This window comes from Cynocephalus volans, chromosome 8, assembly GCF_027409185.1.
Source record: "Cynocephalus volans isolate mCynVol1 chromosome 8, mCynVol1.pri, whole genome shotgun sequence".
NCBI classification, from domain to species: Eukaryota; Metazoa; Chordata; class Mammalia; order Dermoptera; family Cynocephalidae; genus Cynocephalus; species Cynocephalus volans.
Window position 1 is genome coordinate 55,244,470 of NC_084467.1, and position 21,739 is coordinate 55,266,208.

The 21,739-nt window shown below is 39.4% G+C and overlaps 1 protein-coding gene across 1 annotated transcript in view; it reads left to right on the forward strand.

The window, feature by feature from the left end:
* The window catches only part of RAVER2 (ribonucleoprotein, PTB binding 2), a 139,936-nt gene that overhangs the window by 145 nt on the left and 118,052 nt on the right, over positions 1-21,739 (forward strand). Inside the window, exon 2 of the mRNA XM_063105767.1 lies at positions 12,647-12,952. Coding sequence (XP_062961837.1) covers positions 12,647-12,952 — 306 coding nt within the window. The remainder of the gene's footprint in view (positions 1-12,646; positions 12,953-21,739) is intronic.

The following is a 21,739-nucleotide window of genomic DNA, read 5'->3' on the forward strand; positions in this document are numbered from 1 at the left end:
GCTAGAGATGTCAAGTTCAACCTGCACACCTCAGTCCAATAATAGTAGTGAAGGGTCTGGCCAGTTAGCTCAGTTGATTACAGTGCTGCCTTGTAACACCAAGGTCAAGGGTTTGGTTCCCTGTGCCAGCCAGCTGCGTCCAACCCCACCCCCCAAAAAATTGTAATGATAACCCACATTGAACCACTTGCTTTGTGACAGGCATTGTGGTAAGAGCTTTCCATGTGCTAACTCATTTAATACGGTTTCTCTTTGATCAGTCAATAACATGAAAGAGCTTTCAGTCTTGCCTATTTACCCACCTAATTCTCTTAATGGTATGCTCCAGTAACCTGCTTAAATTCAAAACTACATCCTGCTACCCCTTATATGCCTCTGCTATGCTGCAGCCAACTGTTCCGACTTTCCTGATGTGATATATGTCATAGTTTATGCTTTTTGATCTATTTGTACGTTCTTTTCTACGCTTAAGAGAAATAACCACTCCCCGCACCCCAGCAAGTCTCAATTCCCAAACAACTTCTTCCATGACTAGGTTTAACAAACCCACTTAGCCTCCTATGCCTGATAAAAAGGAGCTCTGAGCCTTCGAATCTTTCAATCTTCCAACACTCGTACTTCTGCACCAGTCATAAGCTTCGGGTTTATCTTGCTTGGGTGTTAGCTGCATCTGGTTTTATAGCCCCAACTAGATTTCAACCTTCTAAGGGTAGGGACAATTTCTAATTCTTTGTAGTGCTCAAGGCATCATACCCTGTACTTGAAGGGCCTTGATGTTTATTGAAGAAATTAAATTTCTAAAGTATCAATAGAAGCCATAATTAATTAGTTAAGAGCTATAATAATATATATATATACACGTATAGTATTTAAAGTAGTGAATAAAGCCAATTGATTTCTCCAAGACATGCTTTAATCAATTAATATGGCAGTTTTTTAGTATACATACTAACAATTAGTACAATGTCACAGGTTTTGAAGTTTTTCATGTCATCTCTGGTATAAAAATCCTTAAGAACCCTAAAATGTAGTTTCAGTATGTAGACCTTTTAAAAGCTGCCTATATTTCATTGCAATAGTTTATATGGCATATGCATACATCTGAGTATGAAAATAATTCCTATTGGCTAATTTAAGTGTATAGTTACTTAACAATATAGTTTTAAATATCTTTTGAAGAAGGAGCTTACGTATGGAAGGTTTCAAATCCTACTTCTCATATGACTACTTGTATTTCTTTCACACTATTCCCATTCTATTTCGGATGCTGTTTGATTAAAGTGTTTTATGTAATAATATACCCACAGGATTACTGCCTTAGTTCTTACTTAGGCCTACTACTTTTGGGAAAAAATTTCATAACAAGAAACTCAGCTCCCGTACAAAGGCATGTTCTTTACTTTCAGGGATCCTTGGCAATTCTTCATCCAGACTCACTTTACTCTCTAGCACATTCTCTTTAAAATCTGCTCTGGATGTTTTCCACATTGCCTAGCTCTGTACTCTGTCCTGCCACAGTCTCTCCACAGCTGTCCTTAGGTTTTACCCTTGCATGTGGATAGAAATCCCACAACATTTATCCCTCTCACATCAAAATTTCTCTTAGCCATGATCCTCTCTCTCTATCCTTTCTCAGAGGAAGGACTGTTCCTACTTCTTTCCAGAGCCAACTCTATACTCCTGGTCTAGTTGCATCAAATATGCATATCCTCAGTTCCACTGTCCTAGCTAGTGGTTCCTTCTCTTTGAGCCTAAAGCACACTCAATTATCCCTTAGCCTAAAAATCCTTGACTTGGTGTTGTCAGCACCACGATCTCCCAAGTGAGCCACGGGCCGGCCCCTACATTTCTTTATCTTCTAGGCCCGTATTTCAAAATCATAGTGTTTGCTCAAGACCCTTTCAACGGCCACCTCCTGCTGTCCCATTGCTGCCCGCTCCCTCCTGCCCCATGAGCTCATTATCTGCTGTGACCTCAGCTGGAAGCTGTAGACATATTCCTCTTCCTAAGTCTGCACCCCTACCCTCGCACCCGCTTTCTTCTTCCTAAAATCCTGACCCCCTTTCCAGTTGTCTGGGTGATTCTTCACATGGATATTTCCCAGGCGATTCCAGCACCAGATCCCATTGTCCTACTCTGCTCCAAGTTGCTGTCATTGCTCACCTGGACTACGGCAGCAGCTCCCCATTGTTCTCCCAGCTCCATTCTCGTCCTCTCCAATTCATTCTCTACATGGAGATCAGGGTAATCTTTTTATGTTAATATTAAGGTACCCACTCCTGTGTGTGATAAGTTTGGCACGTCATATACCACAACCATTTTAAGGTATGCAGTTCAGTGGCATTTAGTACTTTCAAAATGTTATACAACCAGCATGTCTATCTAGTTCCAAAATATTTTCACCATCCCAAAAGGAAACTCCATATGCATCAGGTAGTCACTTCCCCTTCCCCTAGACCCTGGCCACCACCAATCTACTTTGTGTCTGTGGATTTACCTAATCAGGACATTTCATGTAAAAAGATATGTGACCTTTTTTTTTGTCTGGCTTCTTCCACTTAGCCTAATGTTCTTGAGGTTTATTCATGTGATAACATGTATCAGTATTTGATTCCTTTTTATGGCTAAATAATATTGCACTGTATGGATATACTACATTTTGTTTAACCATTCATCAGTTTATAGACATTTGGGTTGTTTCCACCTTTGAGCAATGGTGAATAGTGCTGTTATGAGCATTTGTGTACAAGTGTTTGAATACCAGTTTTTAATTCTTTGGGGTATTTAAAACTAGGAGTAAGGGCCTGCCCGTGGCTCACTTGGGAGAGTGTGGTGCTGACAACACCAAGTCAAGGGTTAAGATCCCCTTATCGGTTAAAAAAAAAAACAACTAGGAGTAGATTTGCTCAGTCATATGGGAATTCTATGTTTAACATTTTAAGGAACTGCTAAACCATTTTCTAAAGTGGCTACACCATTTTACATTCCCAGCAGCAATGCACAAGGATTCTCATTTCTTTACTTCCTTGTCAACACTTGTTATTTTCTGTTTTTTTAATCATAACCACGCCACCATAGTGGGTGTGAAGTAATATCTCATTGTGTCAGAGTAATCTTTTTTAAAGTGTAATATTAAAACCTATTACTTATTTTCTCAGTACCCTTTAATGTTTTGCCATTTCCATTAAGATAAACTCCATCCCACCCCCATTCTGCCCTTCAGATAACATCCCACCTACACATTTTGCCTACCCAATCTCTTAATTCCTGCTGCCTTCTCTTAATTTCTTGAATAAGCCTTGCTCTAGTCTAGCTCGGGGCCTTTCCATGTTCTGCTTACTCTGTCTGGTACACTTCCTCTCCAAGCCCACTCTTCCTAGCCCTATCCCTCACCTGGATAACAATTGCTCCTCCTTCACATCTCGATTTCAGAGCTATTTCCTCAGTGACTACCCACACTATGTTAGTTTCCACTGTTCCATTCCTCTGCCGGAGGAAAAAAGCTACTTAAGCCCAAAACTGAGCATGGCTGCTTCTGTCTGCTAACAGAAGGCAGCACAATCCTCATAGAAGAGGAGCTCCATCTGTATCCGCACCCCTTCCCCTTACAGAGGGGAAGAAAAGAAAAACTCAAATTCTGATGCCTCTGCCGGTTTTTCTGTGCTGCAAAAGGATGAGAATACCGTGTGAAATTGATCTGCATAATAAACTGGGATACACTGAGCTTCTGAAGGACCTGGAAATTAAGAAGCTGGGAGCTGTATGGAGAGTCTTGAGGCAGAAAGAGGACACAAAGACTCTGGAATCCACAGAGAAAGGTAACCAGTGAAAACCAGGACGGGCACTCAGTGGCAGGAAGAAAGGACCGTTGGATGCAAATTTTTCTGGTTGACACATGTATACCCCCAACTCCCCAATACTTCACTGGAGTTTCATATACACAAGCCTGAGTGAGTGACTTGAGGGGCAGTCAAGGAGAATGAACCAAGTTCCAGTGGGCTGGGACAGAGCAGAGAGAACAAGCAGCTGCGGGGATAGGATACAAGTAAAACAGAGTTGAGTGAAGCAAAAACTCAGAGCCAAAAATGACACAACCCTGAGGAATTCACAGGAATCCTGGGAAGGTTACTGACTTCCTACAGGACATGAAATGAAGGGCCCAAACCAATTTTATTTATGTCAACAAGGACAGTTGGACCTCTGCTGGCATCTGGTTACCTCACAGCACCCTGTCCTAGACTCTCTTGGCTCCCCTCACACTTACAGTTACTTGCTTATGTCTGCCTTCCCACTGGCCTCTGAGCTGTGCACAGTTGGGGTAATCTGTCTGCCTTCTGCACCCTGATGTCTAGCTCAAGCAGGCATGTGAAGATATTTGCTGAGTAAATATTTTTCTGATTGGAATTTAAGGTGGATTTAAAAAAAGAACACAGGACACTAAAATAGGATAATTTCATATTATTTATTTCACCTCCCTCCCAACTGGAAATAGGGTGGAAGACAGTTGAAAATGTAAGATACCAAAAGTGATAGCAATAAGTTTGCTTACTAAAAGCCTGGGAAAGATTGGAATCGCCTTATTTATCAGAATGCCATACAAGCACATCAGAATCAACCTACAACTATTAAAATGTCAGAAGGAAATAAAACCCTGTGCTTATAACCTTGGAGTAAGGAAGACTTTCTTAGGGCCTACAAAAGCAAAAGTCATAACCCAAAGATTGGTGTAATTTAAAACTTCTATACCACAAAAATAGCCCCCAAATAGTTTTTTTTTTTTAGTTGCAAAAAATAGAACAGACAAAGGTTTGGCAATGAGAATAATACTGTATATCAAAACTAACTCCTATAAATGTATTAAGCAAAGGAGAAATGAACCAATAGAAAAATAAGGCTGAATAAAGAACAAGAGCAAAAAGAAGAAAATTTAAAAAAAAAGAGAAAGAAAAATTAGGCTGAGAGTCCTCTTCAGTGAAAATAAAACACAAATAGCTAGTAATCATATAAAAAATATTCAATATTTCTAGAATTAGTGAAATACAAATTAAAATGAGGTAGGATTTGTCACCATAGATTAGCCAAACTTTTAAAGTTTCATAACACTCTAAGCATTAGTGGGGATATATAAACTTGAATGGATATATTAGCAAATCTATTGAAATTTAAATGCACGCACTCAGAAATCCCACTTCTCAACACCTATCCTACAGAAACATACATGTGCACAAGGAAACTTGACAAACATGTTTACTGCAGCATTTGTTGAAGTGGAAATAATTGGAAACCATCTCAGTAATGACTGAAAATGTGGAATATCTATATTATAAAATACTATGCAACAGTTTAAAAAATCAGGTGGGTCTCTGTGCTTGAACGTGGTTATATCTACAAGACCTACTGCTGAGTAAAAATGAATTGTACAGAGAGAGAGATATAATGTGATACCACTGTCTAACAAATCACAATAAATAACATAACATGTTTTCTAAAGGAACATATACATGTATGTGAATGCATAGAAACAAAAAGATTATAAGGATCTGCACCAATGGACCCCAGTAATTATCTCCAGATGGGGGTAGGAAGGGGCGGCAGTGGCCAAAGGATATTAGACTGCCTACCTATCATGTTTCAAATTCTTGCAAGACAAAATGTAATCATATATTGTTTGCATTATTAAAATAATTTCACCTGAATAATTGATACAATGTCATGCATGAATCTCACAGACATTATGCAGATGAAGCCAGACACAAAAGAGTACATTCTGAATAGTTCCATTTAGATGAAGTTCTAGAACAGGCAAAATTAATCTATAGCGGGAAAAAAAAAATGCAAACTGTGGTTTCTTGAGAGGGTGGAGTGACCGACTGTCAAGGAGCACAGGGTGATGGAAAGATGACGGTCAAGTGGGTGAAACCATTTGTTAAAATCATACATTTGTGAGCTATGCATTTCAATGTATATAAATCTAACCTCAAAAAAGAAAATTAACAAAATTAAGTTTTCAGTGTTGTGTCTATCAAGATACAATGTTCAAAAAATCCATTTTGCCTCAAATTAAACTATCAGTTCTTCACCAAACATGCTCATCCTATAATTCTCATCTCTGCCATCCTGTTGTTGATCACCAGTCTCCCAAGTCTCCACGTGAGGATAGCCAGGCAGCTGTGGCCACACACACGAGCATGGTTTGAGGAGGAGAGGAATATGTTACATTTGTTAAATGTGGGCAGTTGGCAGGAGTTTGACTTGTGGAGAATGAGTTGTGAGTGCTGCGTGACCATCCCACGAAGGGGACAGAGGAGAGGAGTCATGAGTCACTTACTGTGCAACTGATCAGCGTACGTTCAGTGTTCAGGAATCAGTTTACAGAGATGGGAAGCAGAATAGATGAATAAGACAAAGATACTGGGTCAGCCTTTTAATTATGGAAAAGGTGTAGAGGGCAAGGAAACAAAGCAAATGTGCATGTGTGCTTGAGAGAAAAAGATGCAACCTTAGATCCTTTGTAGTTCCTTGTTAGCCTCCAAACAGCAATGGCCTTTTCAGACTAAGTCTTTTCTTCCTATCTTCCAGGAACTGGGATGCAAACGTGGAATTTCAGCAGACAGGACCTATGCTGGTGGTTGGAAGAGGATCAGGGTGGATACCCTTTCTCCCAGATATCATTCCCATTTCCTAACAATGGGAAAAAAACTTTTGACCAAATTAATCATAAGGTTTAAAATATAAAATACTTGGGGGATGTTATGAGGATTAAATGAATCCATGCATTAAGTATACTGCCTGATTGTTGGGAGGGAGGAGGCAGAAGGAGGATGGGGGGAGGTTTTGGTAATGGGCCACAATAATCAACCACATTGTATATTGACAAAATAAAATAAAATTAAAACAAAAAAACCCTAACTCATACTAAAAAAAAAAAATGCTTATAGTTCAAAAAAATTTAAATTCAGTCATTTTTATGTGTCTTTACACAGTTTGCTTATATGTTCACATGGTCCTGAAAATATTAAAGGGAACTTACCTTTAAAAAAAAGAACATTGCCTGGCATTAAACAGCAATCAATAAATGTTACCTAGAAGTAGTAGCAGCAGTGGCAGCAGTAATAATATGAAGCAAACTGAAATCCACCCTATTTTGGCTTTTTGCAAATATTTCTTAATTTCAGTTTTAAGAACACCAAGCTAGAAGAAAAGGCAAAAAGAGAAAATAGAATATTTTTACAACTTGATCCAGATTAATAGGGGATGTTTTAGTTTCCTTCTTTGGGTTAGAGATGGATGGTGTGGACAGCCTGGAAACTCAACCAGTCCCTGACATGAGGGAGCCAGGCAGACAGTGAAATAGCCTACAGACAAGAAGAATAAGGGACGCCGTGGAGACCAGAGCACCTTTACATCACAGCTGTCCACGTTTTAGGCCTAAGCTGAACTGTGGGCTATTCTGTCCATTCCTTACCATCCCATAAGCTGCATTCATTATTGGATTAAAAAACTGATTGTCAATGTTGGAGGACAAGGTCCCAATCTACATGAGTCTCTTCTTTTTTAAAAAAACATTTTTTATTATGGTAAAATATATACAACATAAAATTTGCTATTTTAACAATTTTAAGCATAAAATTCAGTGGCATTAAGTATATCTGCAATTTTGTGCAACTATCACCACTATCTATTTCCAAAACTTTTTTATCATTCCGATAAGTGGATACTTTTTACCTCCCCTGACCTATGAAATAATAATTCCGTAATCTAACGTAAGAGCTAGAAGGAACTTGGAGATTATCTTCAATCACCACATTTGTACAAATAAGGAAATCAATGTTTATAAAGATTTGACTCAAGGCCACAAAGCTACATAATGGAAGACCTGGAACTCAAATCCAGGTTTCTTGACTCTTAACCAAGAGTTGAATCACCAGGGAGCTCTTTCTACCATACATTCTATTCATTCTGCCCCAACTATTTTTAGCTACCCAGATGAATTAGTCTAATGCAAAGGTCATAACATCAAATGCCTACAGGCACAAGACACATTCAGTAGATATTTCTTGGATAAGTGAATTAATAAGTCTAAAACCCTGGAAAGATTAATAAATACCCCATCTAAACAATGGCAGCCAACTTTAACTTATGATTGCCTTATAGGTTGCCAATTTTTTAAAGAAAAATAATTTAGATCTGTATACGAAATGTTTTAATATTAAACATTATGTCAGGTGAAAAAAACATGTTTAGAGGCTGTGGTAGTTAATTTTATGTATCAATATGATTGGGCCATGGGGTGCCCAGATATTTGGTCAAACGTTATTCTGCGTGTTTCTGTGATGCTGTTCGTGGATGAGATTAACATTTAAGTCAGTAGACTCAGTAAAGCAGATTGCCCTCTGTAATGTGGGAGATCCTCATCCAATCAGTTTAATGTCTGAATAGTATAAAAAGGCTGGTCCTTACCCTGAGTAAGAGGGAATTCTTCCTGACTGACAGGCTTCAAACTGGAATATTGGCTTTTTTTCTGGCCTTCAGACTCAAACTGAAGCATCTGCTCTTTTGGGGTCTTGAACCTTCTGGCCTTTGGACTGGAACTAAATCATTGGCTCTCCTGGGTCTTCAGTTTGCTGACTCACTCTATAGATTTTGGGACTTGTCAGCCTCCATGATTTTATTATAAAGAATGTGAGCCAATTCAGAGAGAGAGAAAGGGAGAGCCTATTGGTTCTGTTTCTCTAGAGAACCCAGAATAATACAAGAGTCCATAGTCGATATTCAGGCACCTGAACCCCCAGAAATCCAGGTGTGCTATGTAAGAATCACTAAAGAAGTGAGTCCCCAGCAACTATCAAAGTGTCTAGCATGTAATGGACAACGGATAGATGTCTATTGGATAAGCAAATGAATATATCATGAATTAACTCCATCATATTTTCTCCCAGGCTAGAACATTGGAGGTATTCAAGAAAAGCCTACAGAAAATATTTGTGTGTTTAGTTTGGAAGTTGGGCAATTGATCAAGTCATTTATTTACTTATCCATTCATTGACTTATTGATTTACTGATGAATTGATTCTGTGTACCAAACACTGTGCTAGATATTGGATATATAAAGAAACAAGAATACACAGCCCTTGCCCTCCAGGAACTCACAAGCTCACACAAACAATTATAACACGATGTCATAACTGTTCCAAGAAGGATAGTGCCGCATGCAGGTGTGATGGAAGTATAGAGGTATGGGTATATTTTTTGTCGGTTTTTTTTTTTTTTTTTTCCGTGACCGGCACTCAGCCAGTGAGTGCACCGGTCATTCCTATATAGGATCCGAACCCGCGGCGGGAGCGTTGCTGCGCTCCCAGCGCAGCACTCTACCGAGTGTGCCACGGGCTCGGCCCGAGGTATGGGTATATTTAAAGGCCTCAGGGGAAAGGTGAGAGGACTGGAAAAAATGAGAAACAGTTTACCAGTGGAGGATGAAAAAGAGGTGACTTGGTAGATGATGAATATTAGCCTAAAATTCTGCATTCCTCTTGTCTGTTTAAGAATGCCAATCATGGGCCGAGCCCATGGCGCACTCGGTAGCGTGCTGCGCTAGGAGTGCGGCGACGCTCCCGCCGCGGGTTCGGATCCTATATAGGAATGACTGGTGCACTCACTGGTTGAGTGCCGGTCACGAAAAAAAAAAGAATGCCAATCATGAGTCATAGTAAGCCTAGTTGTTCACAAGCTTTTACTGTACTGCCCTGAGACTACAGTATCCCTAAAACCTTATGTTTTGGTCCCCTTTTTAATGACTAAAAATAATTACTACAGAAGTACATCAAGATTTATTTACAAGGATATTAATTATCATATTATCTCATTGTTTTCAATAGTAAAAAATCAAAAATAAGAAAACCATGCAGGATTGATTAAAGAAATTATTACACAATGGAATACCTTACAGTCATTTAAAATTTATTTTAAAGAATATATAATTACATGGGAAAATGTACAAAATGTAAGTTTTGTAAAAAACAAAAAAAATGTACAATATTTAAAAATATATAGATTAGTTTGCATAGAGAAAAGAGTGAAATGCTTATGCAAATGTTAACAGTGGATTTTTGAAAGTTGTAAAAGTTACAAATTTTTAATTTTATAAATGTTTTAAATTTTTTCTCTATTTCTTTATCTTTGAAGCTTTTGACATTGATTATTACTTTCTTAGTTAAAAAAAAAGTTATTTTGCTATATTAATTTGGACATATATTGGGTCTGGAAGGTGTCCCCAACACCCACCCTAAATCCACAAGGTCAGGGAGGTGACTCCAGGACCCATGAGTGTACAAAATGACCCTGTCCCCTTGGCTACAGCCAATTGGTCCACAGGTGGCCATCTGACCCAAGCTAGGCCAATCAGATTGTATTTCCTGAAAATCTGGAGATTAAAATGATTCCACATATCAGGTGTCCTTTTGAATGAAAGAGCTATAAACTTAACAGCTGGAGAATGATCTTTTTTGGGCTTGTGGCCTAAGGAGTAAAGTAGTTTTCAGAGGAGAAAAAAATGTTGCTGATCTGCAGAGATTTAAAGAGAGTAGAGACAGCAACAAGGTGCTGCTGGAGTCCCATGCCATATGTCCCATACCCACTTCTCATTCTTCTTGAGGCCCTCAAGCACCACCTTAAATTACAGGAGATATCCATATGCCTTATAAGAAATTTCTCTTTTTTGCTTAATCTGAATCAAGCTAATTTTTTTGTTTCTTGAAACTAAGAGGTCTGTTAATACAAATGTCTTTGGGAGCATAAGGAGAGAAGCCTAGCTCACTGAGAGAGCTTCAAAATGATATTAATCTGTGAGGACAAGGGCTGCATTTCTCAGTTCAGGTTTCTATCACCTAGCCCAATTTCAGGCATATGGCACTGGGTTAGATAGCCTGGAAGAATGGTGTTTTGCTATAAGCCTTTACTCTTAGTTGCCCTACATTCCTATTTAATAATTAGTAAAAATGCATCAGGGTTAGTGAAAACATCATTTCTGAGCCCCTCCCTGCTCCCTCTTATAGAAAAAGTACTCAATATAGTCTGGGAAATGTCAGCTCTTAGTAAATTCCACTGTAATCTCATTAGCACTCAAATTCACTTGTAATTAAAGGCTAGGAGTAGCTGAAAAATCTCTCCTTAATTGCTTAGGGGCAAAAAGCTTCATTTGGAAAATACAGAACATTTCTCATCAAAGCAAAAGAATGCAAATTGACATATAAAGGTAATCAAATGGCACTTTATACAATTTGTTATTCCTGTGCTGGGCATTCAAGAGCAGCCATAAAGCACAACTTGCTGCCAGGCCATTCTCTATTTTAAACATCAGGGTGAGTTAGAGAAAGTGCAGAGTCACTTCAATGGAGTCTTTTCTCCCAAGGCAATGGGACAAAATATGTATGGTATATAAATAGGGTAACTTGTAAACGTTTGGGGTATTTTTAAAATGATGAAACCGGGTCAAATTTTTCATGTTTCTAACAATTCCAAAATCTTACTTTAGAAATGGGAGTACATGTTTCAAAGTTGAGAAACCACTTGCTTTAACAGCATTACTGAATGTTGTAACCGTGTGAAGTCTTTAAGAAGTTGTCTGACCTAATAAATTTAAATAGGCATTTTAAAAAGCTCTGTAAATTGTGTAATTGACTACCTTCAAATTGCACTGTCAGGCTGCTAATTGATGGAGCCCATGTTTTTCCCTAACTCCTTCTGCCTCCTGACAACCCTGGTGCTTCCCCATGTGGCCCTGCATGGCTCAGCATGCCCCTCCTCTTGGGAACTGTGAATAACAATCTTTTCAACAGCAGTCATTTCCTGATCTGTTGGCCTCACCGTACCTGAATAAATACAAAACCCTGGATACGTTTTAAGGGAGTACTAAACTCACATGTTACAGCAGAATCATTAAAATCAAGAGAAATATTAGTAAATACACTACTAAAAAGATTTCTAATACAAAACTGAGAAAAGTTTCTCATAGAAATGTCATACATAAAAGAGAGTGGCACTCACTCATTTAGCACATATTTGTGGAGCATACCATGTGCCAGGCACTGCACTAGGTACATGGATATGATAGTGAAAAAACAAAGATCCCAGTCCTTGTGGAGCTTATATTCCAGTGGAGAAGAGAGAAAATAAATGAGGGGGAAGACCCATAAAGTACACAGATATGAAAACATGGTGAGTGCTAAGGGAAAAAAAAATCACAGAAACAGGGTGGTCAGGCTTGACCTTGTTGAGGACATGAGATTTGATCAAAGACTTGAAGGAGATAAAGGCCACAGGGGTATCTGAGGGAAGAGTCTTCCGGGCAGAAGGTAGAGCTAATGAAAGGCCTTAGATGGGATCCTGTGTGGCTGTTCAAGAACCAGCCAGGCTACAACAGTGTGGCTGGAACAAAGTGAATGAGGTGGAGAAGGCTGACAAGGTTAAAGAGGCAAGAATTAGGAGGTGGGGGAAGGGCAGTGTGTGTTGGGTCTTGTGGTTCATTTTAAGGACTTTGGCTTTTACTCTGAGTGAGATGGAGAGCCACTAGAGGGTTTTGAGCAGAGCAGTGACCCAATCGTAATTAGATTTTTAAGGGAATGGATCCTATGTTGCGAATCTATCTTAGACAACAAGGGTGGAAGAAGGGAGCTCTTCGGGACAACTGCTGTAATAATCCAGGCAAGAGATGATGGGCACTCAAACTGGAATGGTAGCAATGAAGAGGGCAAGAAGCGATCAGAGCGTGGATACATTTTAAAGGTTGAGTCAACAGACTTTCCTGACAAATTGGATGTGAAACGTGAAAGAGAAGAGTCAAGGATAATGTCGAAGTCTTGGCTGAACAACTGGAAGGATGAAGTTACCATCAACCAAGATGAAAAGGCCGTGATGAAAAGACAATTGGATATAGAAGTCCAGAGAGGAGCGAGAGGTAATATAAATTTGGGAGTCATTAGCTTACAGACATTTAAAGTCATTACTGATTGACAGTGACTGGAAATGAAGACAAGAGCTGGTACCCCTGCTGAACACTTTTCCTCCTGCAATGTCAACTCCTCTTATCTCTTTCATGTCTTTGCTCAAATGTCACTTCAGTGCATCCTGTCCCCTCTTCCTGAACTTATAATTCCCTATATCCTACTCTTTTTTTTACCAAGCACTTATCTTCTAACATACTACATAATTTACTTGTTTATTATTCATTTTCCATTAGCCCCTATTGGAATGTAAGCTCCATGAGGGCAGAGCTTATTTTATTTTTATTTTTGTTCATTGACATATTCCAGGTATCTAGCATGGTGCCAGCTTATAGTACACATTTACTGTTGAATTACACTGTTACTAAAGGGCACATTTTATACAGGCCCCTTAGCAGTTCATCAATTAGATGCTGACCCTGTTCTTCTGGTACACTAGGTAAGAGATAATGACCCCCAAATAAATTAGTACACTAATAACAGCTAAGATTAATGAGGGCTCACTCTGTCCCAGACACTGTTCTAAGGGTGTCACGTGTACAAGTAAGTACATCATTTAATTTTCACAACAGTCCTATGAGTTGGGTGTGATCATTTTCCTCATAATAGGGGAGGAAGCTAAGGCACAGAGAGGTAATAAATCATGTCCAGTGCCACACAGCTTCTGAGAGGCAAAGTCAATATTTGAACCCAGACAGTCTGGAACCAGAGTCTGTGGTCTTCCCCACTACTCCCCACAACTCTCAGAAACATACACATTCAGGGAATAAAGCTCCTACGTGATTCCAGACACTAGATATATCATGACTACTGTTTGCTGAAGGTGCAGATGGCCTCCTTTTGGCATCATACCCAATATATTAAAAGATTATCCAGAATTTTGTTTTTCATTCATGGAATTTTAAAAGATCAAATTAGTTAAGATTTGTTTTAACATTTTAACATTTCTCTGCTTCTTTTCAACGGTAGAGGAAAAAACCATTTTCCCCAGCATTCACCTATTAATCATATATTTCCTTCAATAAATTATTTTCCCAAATCAAATTCTTGTTTTAATAATTTTCACATTAATGGGAAAATGTACTTTTAAGAGAAACCCAGTATTTTTGTTAATAATAGTACTAAATTGAATATATATTGTATAATGACTAATTGAATATATATACCTTGGAAGAATTTTTTGGCTATGAGAAAAAAGTGGTGCAATGTGCCTGGCAAAACTTATTTCTACAAAATAGAAATTGGTTTAATTGGTTAAATTGGTCTTTCCAATACTGTTTGGATTTTTTTTTTTTTTTTTTTTTTTTTTGCTACACTAGTGGGAGATTTTATATAACCCTTCCTTCTGTGTTTATCTTCCATAATAATTAAAAATTTAAATGTTTGTCAGTATGCCTGTTCAGCAGCTGTTGTCCCTATTAAATAGAGTGCATCTTAGAGAATTCCATTCAATGCTAAGTGGAAAGAATTTTAAAGAAAAGTAATCTAAGTTCCTGAAGGGTGACGAAGTTACACATGATTCAAATGAGAGCTAAGAATGCAATGAATTTATTGTGAATAGATATCATTGTAATAGGCAAGGACCTCAAGTCTGATTAAAACTTTGCCATTCAGGGCCGAGCCCGTGGCGCACTCGGGAGAGTGCAGCGCTGGGAGCGCGGCGACTCTCCCGCCGCGGGTTCGGATCCTATATGGGAATGGCCGGTGCACTCACTGGCTGAGTGCCGGTCACGAATAAGACAAAAAAAAAAAAAAAAAAAAAAAACTTTGCCATTCAGACTTCTTTAGCTACAGCAAATCCAAGGGAGATAGCAGTTGATGTACATTTTTTTGTGCTTCCCCAAATTCTGAATTTGCACAGAGTAGGTTCAAAGTGAGAAACTCCATTACCTCAATACTTGGTGAAATATCTAGATGTCATAGAGCTAGGTTATTGCTCGATAGTTTTAATGGCATGTAGATAAGATTATATGGCCTCCTTGTAATCTATTGTCATATTTATCAGAGGAATAAGAAGTGCTATTCCTTCTTCAGATGAGGCACTGTTAAGTGTACATAGAAATTGTTTAAATAGTGCTCCTACATTTGAGCTTCTCAGATATAAGTAGTATACCTCCTATTAAGAAAAATTATAACATTATTACCATATATAGCTACTGTCTTTCTCTATCACTAATATTTAAGGTATTATATAAGGAAAGTATTTATTCCTTAAACTGGGACTGGGCTGGCTAGGTAAGAATCACCTGGAGAGCTTTTTTAAAATGCAGAGTCCTGGGGCCCACTCTCAAATATTCTGATTCTGCAGGGTAGGGTAGAGCCTAAGAATCTGGATTTCTAAAAGTATGCCCAACTGATTCTGATGTGTAACCATGTATAACAGCCAGTGTTCAAAGACATTCATATAGTCCTATTATAGATTCCTAGTCCCTAACCACTGCTAAGATTGTAAGCAATTTGGGAAAAAGGATTGTCTTACATATCATTATACAACTTTCAGTGCTCAGCACATAGAGATTTGTTGAGTTTACTTGAATTGAATTGCTTTGAAATGGGCAAGTCATGCCTGGAAGTGAACACATACTCACTGGAAAGCTTCATCCTCTGTGCAAATTTATTGGCTCTGGCACAAAGCGATCTGTTAGGTAGGTGGGAGAGTCAGTTATTCCCCATCCTAATCACCTCTGTGGGAAAGAGTTTGACCTTGAGAGTCAGACAGACCTGGCTATAAGCATTGACTCTGCACTTGGCTAAACATATACTTAACCTCTTTCATCCTGTTTCCTCATCTGTTAAATGGGTTTTATACTAACCATATAAGATAACTGTAAGGATTAGGTGAGAAAATGTTAGGTTCTTGCCACATAGAAGGGGCTAAGTATACATAAATTGTCCACATTATATCTCCATTTTCTTCTGTGTGTAGCTGAAAATCATGGTTCTATGATAAGAACAGCGAGAGACCAAATTCTGAACCACGAATATCCTAGCAAAGTAAAACCCAACCTGCCTTTCGATTACTATAGGAAATATAATCAAAATGAAGTACTAATATTATTATGATAGCTATGCTATGTTAGCCCTCCATTTAGTAACAGCCACGAGCAATATTAGCTAACTATGTTAGTTTCCAGGGCTGTTGTAACAAATTACCGCAAACCCGGTGACTTGACACAGTAGGACTTTATTCTCTCACAGTTCTGGGGGCCAGAAGTCTGAAATGAAGCTGGCAGCAGGGCCACACTCCCTGTGAAAGCCCTAGGGAATAATCCTTCATTGCCTTTTCCAGCTTCTGGTAGCTCCTGGTGTTCTTTGGCTTGTGGCAACATAACTCCAGTTTCTGCTTCTGTTTTCACATGGCCTTCGACTCTGTGTCTTTGTGTCCTCTCTTCTTGTAAAGACACCAACCATTGGATTTAGGGCCCACTATAAATCCAGGATGACTTCATCTCAAGATCCTTAACTAAGTCTATCTACAAAGACCTTATTTCCAAATAAGGTCACATTTAAGGTTTATGGTGCACACAAATTTTGGGAAGACACTGCTCAACCCACTATACTGACCGTCTGTGAGACAGATTGCTGACTATCCCTCAAATCTATTCTCTTTCTTCTTTAGTACTATAAACCTCAACTTTTAGTTAGACACAGCGCGATCCAAAATAAAGACTTTATTTCCCACTTGCAACTAAGAGTATAATCGTGTGACTAAGTTCTGGCCAATAAAATACAATCAGAAGTACAGTGTGAACCCTGAAAGGAAGGAACATGCTCTTCTTCCTCCTTTTTCTTTCTTGCTTCCTGGAATATGGACATGGTAGCTTGACTTGAGCAGTCATTTTGGACTATTACATGGAAGGCACATGTGGTGGATGATAACAGCCTGGGTCCCTGACAACTTCAAGAAGCTTTCCTGAACTGGGCTATCTCCTATTGAACTTCTGTGTAACAGAGAAATAAATTTCTGTCTTGTATAAGTCACTGTTATTTAGGACTTTTCTGTCACAGATAGCTGGAGCTAATCCTAACAAGTACACCATCTGTCTTCTGTTACATGATGGATTTGAGGTTTAAAACCTCAGAATAAAAAATCAGAATTACGTTGAGCATTTTAACAAAAATGTTGGTGGTTCCAAATAATCATCCCTCCATCTCAGGGTCTCATTGTCATTACAATCATTTAGTTAATAATTCAGTAAAGCATTATGCTATAGTTATTGGTTTTGTTTACTTCCTAATTTCCTTGTTATAAGACAAACCAAACAAGGTAATTTTCCTGCTATGCCTCTAGCACTCTGCTTGGCTGGCCCATGGCATTGCCAAAATCCAGGAACGTCATTCACAGTGTAGCCTCCTCAGGGCACCACTACATTGTGAATGGTGCCCCCAGGAGGTGTGCAATACAGCGGCCCTGCTGCTAGGCTACATGCACTACGGGGAAAAAGAAAGAAGAAAAAGATGGTTTCCCTCATTTAAGGATTAGTAATGATCTTATTAAGTTTAACAGTGGTTAATTTTTAAACTATATGTCATTGTCATATTCCCAGAAATGATTACTCAGGGCTCAACTGCAGACAACAAAATTTACTCTAGGGCCGAGCCCATGGCGCACTCGGGAGAGTGCAGTGCTGGGAGCGCAGCGACGCTCCCGCCGTGGGTTCGGATCCTATATAGGAATGGCCGGTGCACTCACTGGCTGAGTGCCGGTCATGAAAAAGACAAACAGACAAACAAACAAACAAACAACAACAAAAATATTTACTCTAGTTTGAGAAGAAAGGGATGACCTTCTTCAACAGAATGGCCTACGTAGGCTCTACTGCAGTAACCAACAGCCCCCAAATCTCATTTTTATAAAACAATAAAGGTTTATTTCTCACACCTGCTATGTGCACATTGTGGGTTGATTAGGGATTCCATTCTGTGGCATCCTTCTTCTAAACATTAGGAGCAACTATTTTCTGGAACATTGTCATTAGCCATGGTAGAAGGAAAGAACTGATGAATTGTGCACTATCTCTTAAAGCTTGCATGCAGAAAGCTCACTTATGTTCTTATTTCATTGGTTCAAGCACGTCACATAGCCAAACCCAACTCCAAGGGGACAGGATAGAGCGATCTTATCATGTGCCCAGAAAACAGAAAAACAGAAATATGTTTGGTAAACAGCACTAATGACTTCCTTGCTTATCCAGTGTTTTGAAGGACTGGAGGAGGGGGTATAGTTGAGCTTCCACAAATGACTCTCCGAACAACACTGCAGAACTGACCTATCAACGTTACTGCTGGACAGCTGATTTGTTGTTTTTGAGACACTCTCTTTCTTAGGTTTTCAAGGCTCATCATAAACTTCCAAATGCCAACAGAGTTAATGACCAGATACTGGAACCTCGGCTACCACTGCTACAGAAAAAATCAATGTCCTCCAGAGGGAATTGGCAGACACATACCTTCCATCTCACAACAGTCACTTCCATCTTCCAATTTTTGCATATGTACATGTACTTGGTGGAAGGGATGTTGTATATGGAAAATGATCTGTAAGGAAGTCAAAAACATGTAGCCTTGAGCTTTTCAGCCTTGATTGCTCACTGTTCAAGTGGATCAGAATGAGTGAGACAGTCTATATCATGTGCCACCTATATAATATTCCTTTACTCCTCCATCCACCTTTTCATTTATCCTTTCATCTGACATTGCTTGAACTCTTACTATTTCCAGGCACAGTACTACATGTTTGGTGATGGAGGGGCAGGGAGGAGGCATGTAAGAGAAGGAGATGGAAATAGTTGACCTCCTTTTAAATCACAATCTATGAACATTTCCAGATCAAATTTAGCAATCCACATAATTAGATTTGGAAACAAGTTTGAAATGAAGGTGTGGAAACTCATCTTTTTACACATACCATAGGAAGCTGGTTTCAGCAACAACCACAAAAGTCCCAAATTGAATAATTTAAAATGTAGAGAAATCAAAAGATTTACATATCTGGAAGGGAGAGATGGTTGTTGTTGCAGGGAGGTACCTACCTGAGTGGGAGTTCAAAGACAAAAAGCACTTAGCAGATTAGTTCCTTATAAATGCTAACGGGTACCGTTAGGGTTTTTCCTATCATAAGCAATGAAATAAATAAAATGCACTTTAATGAACTTGTAAATAGCACCAGGGGAGAAGGTTAAGCCTCTTGGTCACCACCAAGAGAAGAGAAAAGTATTCACATGAGGACACAGAGATGTTTCTAAAATTTTAGAGCCCTATGAATGTATCTATTCTGTTGAATGAAAAACCACAATCGTCCAAGCGTCATTATTATTCACACAGAGACAATATTCCAATTCTACTTGTTTTTCTTCTTCTTCTCACCCCACTGCCCCACTCCCCCACACCAATACCAGCATTTCATTGCCTTTCAGCATCTCTGCAGTGAATTTCTACATCGGTTATGTGGGTTTGTTTTCCTTTTAGAGATGAAAAAATTATTGATTGAAAACCACTTCATCATCCATTTAATCTCTTATTCTCAACTAGTTCCTTTTTTACCAGCCCTGAGACATGACCAAGTCTTTGTTTAAAAACTCTAACCCCCGTATGCCCCTCAAGTAGCGCTTTGTCATCTCTTCCCTTCACAACCACACTGCTTGATGTGTGCTCGTAGGATGGCTTCCCCACCTCCACCTCTCTCTCACTCCTCAGCCCACAGTGATGTAACTCGTTCCCACCCTTCTACTAAAGCCCTCTTTGGCCAGGTAATTATATTTTCCCCAAAATTCAATGGGCATGCTTCTGCCCTTACCTTTCTTAGCTTGTCAATAGATTTAAAATGGTCAGAACACTTCTTTCTTTTCTCAACACTCTCCTTGGCTCCCAAGATCACATTGTCTCCTGATGTTCTTTTTATTTCTTTGGTAGATTGTCCCTAGTCCATTTAGAGATGCAATAAAATGCTAAGTGGAACTGGCCCTGATGTCTCAAACTTAAGCTGAAACCAGAAGGTAAAAACAAATGACAGGTACTCCCGTATTGAAAAGAGAAGCGTAACTTGCTGAGGGTACACAGATCTTGTCCTGCACCCCTTAGCTCACATAGGGATTCACTAGAGGATTTCTTGAAAAAAAGTTGCTGGCCATGTAGGGAATGCTGCGGCCTTTTTGTCTCCTCACATGGAGGAGGTAAGGGGCTTGCCACCCCACCTCAAGCCAAGCAAGAGAGGCAGCAAATGAACACTCAGAGAAATTTAGGGTTGGCGCTGCCCACAAATGAACCCTGGCCTCTTACTCCCAGGTGGATGCTTGCTGAAATGCCAAAACTCCTTGGCCCACCTTCAGGCTCTTATGAGAACCAAACATAAGATTTTAGAGAGCCTGAGCTGGCCTTCGGAGAATTTAAGAGTCTATGTGATAAAGACAGAAGATGGCTAGAAAGACTCTGTCAGCGGAGGGAGGGAAGATGGGGAGGGACAGCAGGGGCAGTCTATGTTACCAGTGTTTAGAGTGCTTCCTTGAGGTCTCCTGGACCACGTGGGGATATGGTACTCATCGGGGCTGTTTTAAAATATCCTAGTTCTTCTCTCCATCTAGGCATGTGGATTATACTTTCTCACCCTTTTTCAAATTAGGCTTGGGTATGTGACCAGCTTTGGCCCATGAAACGTGGGCAGAAAGACAGGTATCACTTCTGGGTTCAGGCTTGAAGAGTCAGTGCGGGATTCACCATGTTTCTTTCCACCTGCCATGGTGATCGTAGTAGCATGAGCCTAGAGGGATTCTCTATCATCCTGGGTCCCTGAAAGAATATAAGCAGAGCCTTGCTGCTAACCTGCTGTGGACATGCAGCATGAATCAGAGAAAATTCCTACTGACATTTAGGAGCTGTTGTAGCATAATCCAGCCTATCCTGACTAATATGGGAAAGCAGCATGATCTTGTAAGGATCCTACCCAAGATGTGAGCTATGTAGGGGCTAGTTACCCCATCAGAAAAAAAGAGATGGAGGTTGGGGGAATTGTAGGAGGTCAGTTTGATTATGGATTTTCTGAGTCAAGGAAGAGTGCACTATAAATGTTCCCAGAAATGTGGGGGAAGATGAGGGATAAGTAAATGTCCTTAGAGAGCTTACACAGCCCCCCACAAGAGGAAGACCATTTTAACATCTGTTGTGGCAGAGACCATTTGACGGCCAACTACAAAAGAAATGATTCTGCCACATTTTCTCTTATGCCACCTCCTACCACAACCTGGAGGGAACTAAGAGCTAGAGAAGGAATGGGGGAATATACAGACCAAAATAGTGAAAGAACTAACAATAACACTTCTCCACTCCATGACTGGGAGCCTGTGTCAGGCTCAGGCTGAAGGAAGGAAGAAAGCTTGGACTGAATGTGAAATGAAAGTTTTAATTTAGATTGGTCTGAATGTTTTAGTATATGAAAATGGGACTATTTGAAGACATTAACAAAAATTAATCGAATTTGCTCAAGATATTGTCCCTGGTGGAATGGTCTGAAAGCAATAACAGGAGAAGAATGAACTTACTTTCTGAGTGTATTCTACCATCTTACCATGTCCAACTAACTCAGTAAATGAGCTTTGATTCCTCAGAAACAAACAAACAAAGAAAAACAAACTTAAAAATGGGTAAGTCCTAGGGTTTTAGCCTAGGCCCTCATCTTATAAATTGCTTTTTTCTACTTAATATGGCTGCACATTTCTCTGGCTATGCTTTTCCCCAAACCTGTTTTC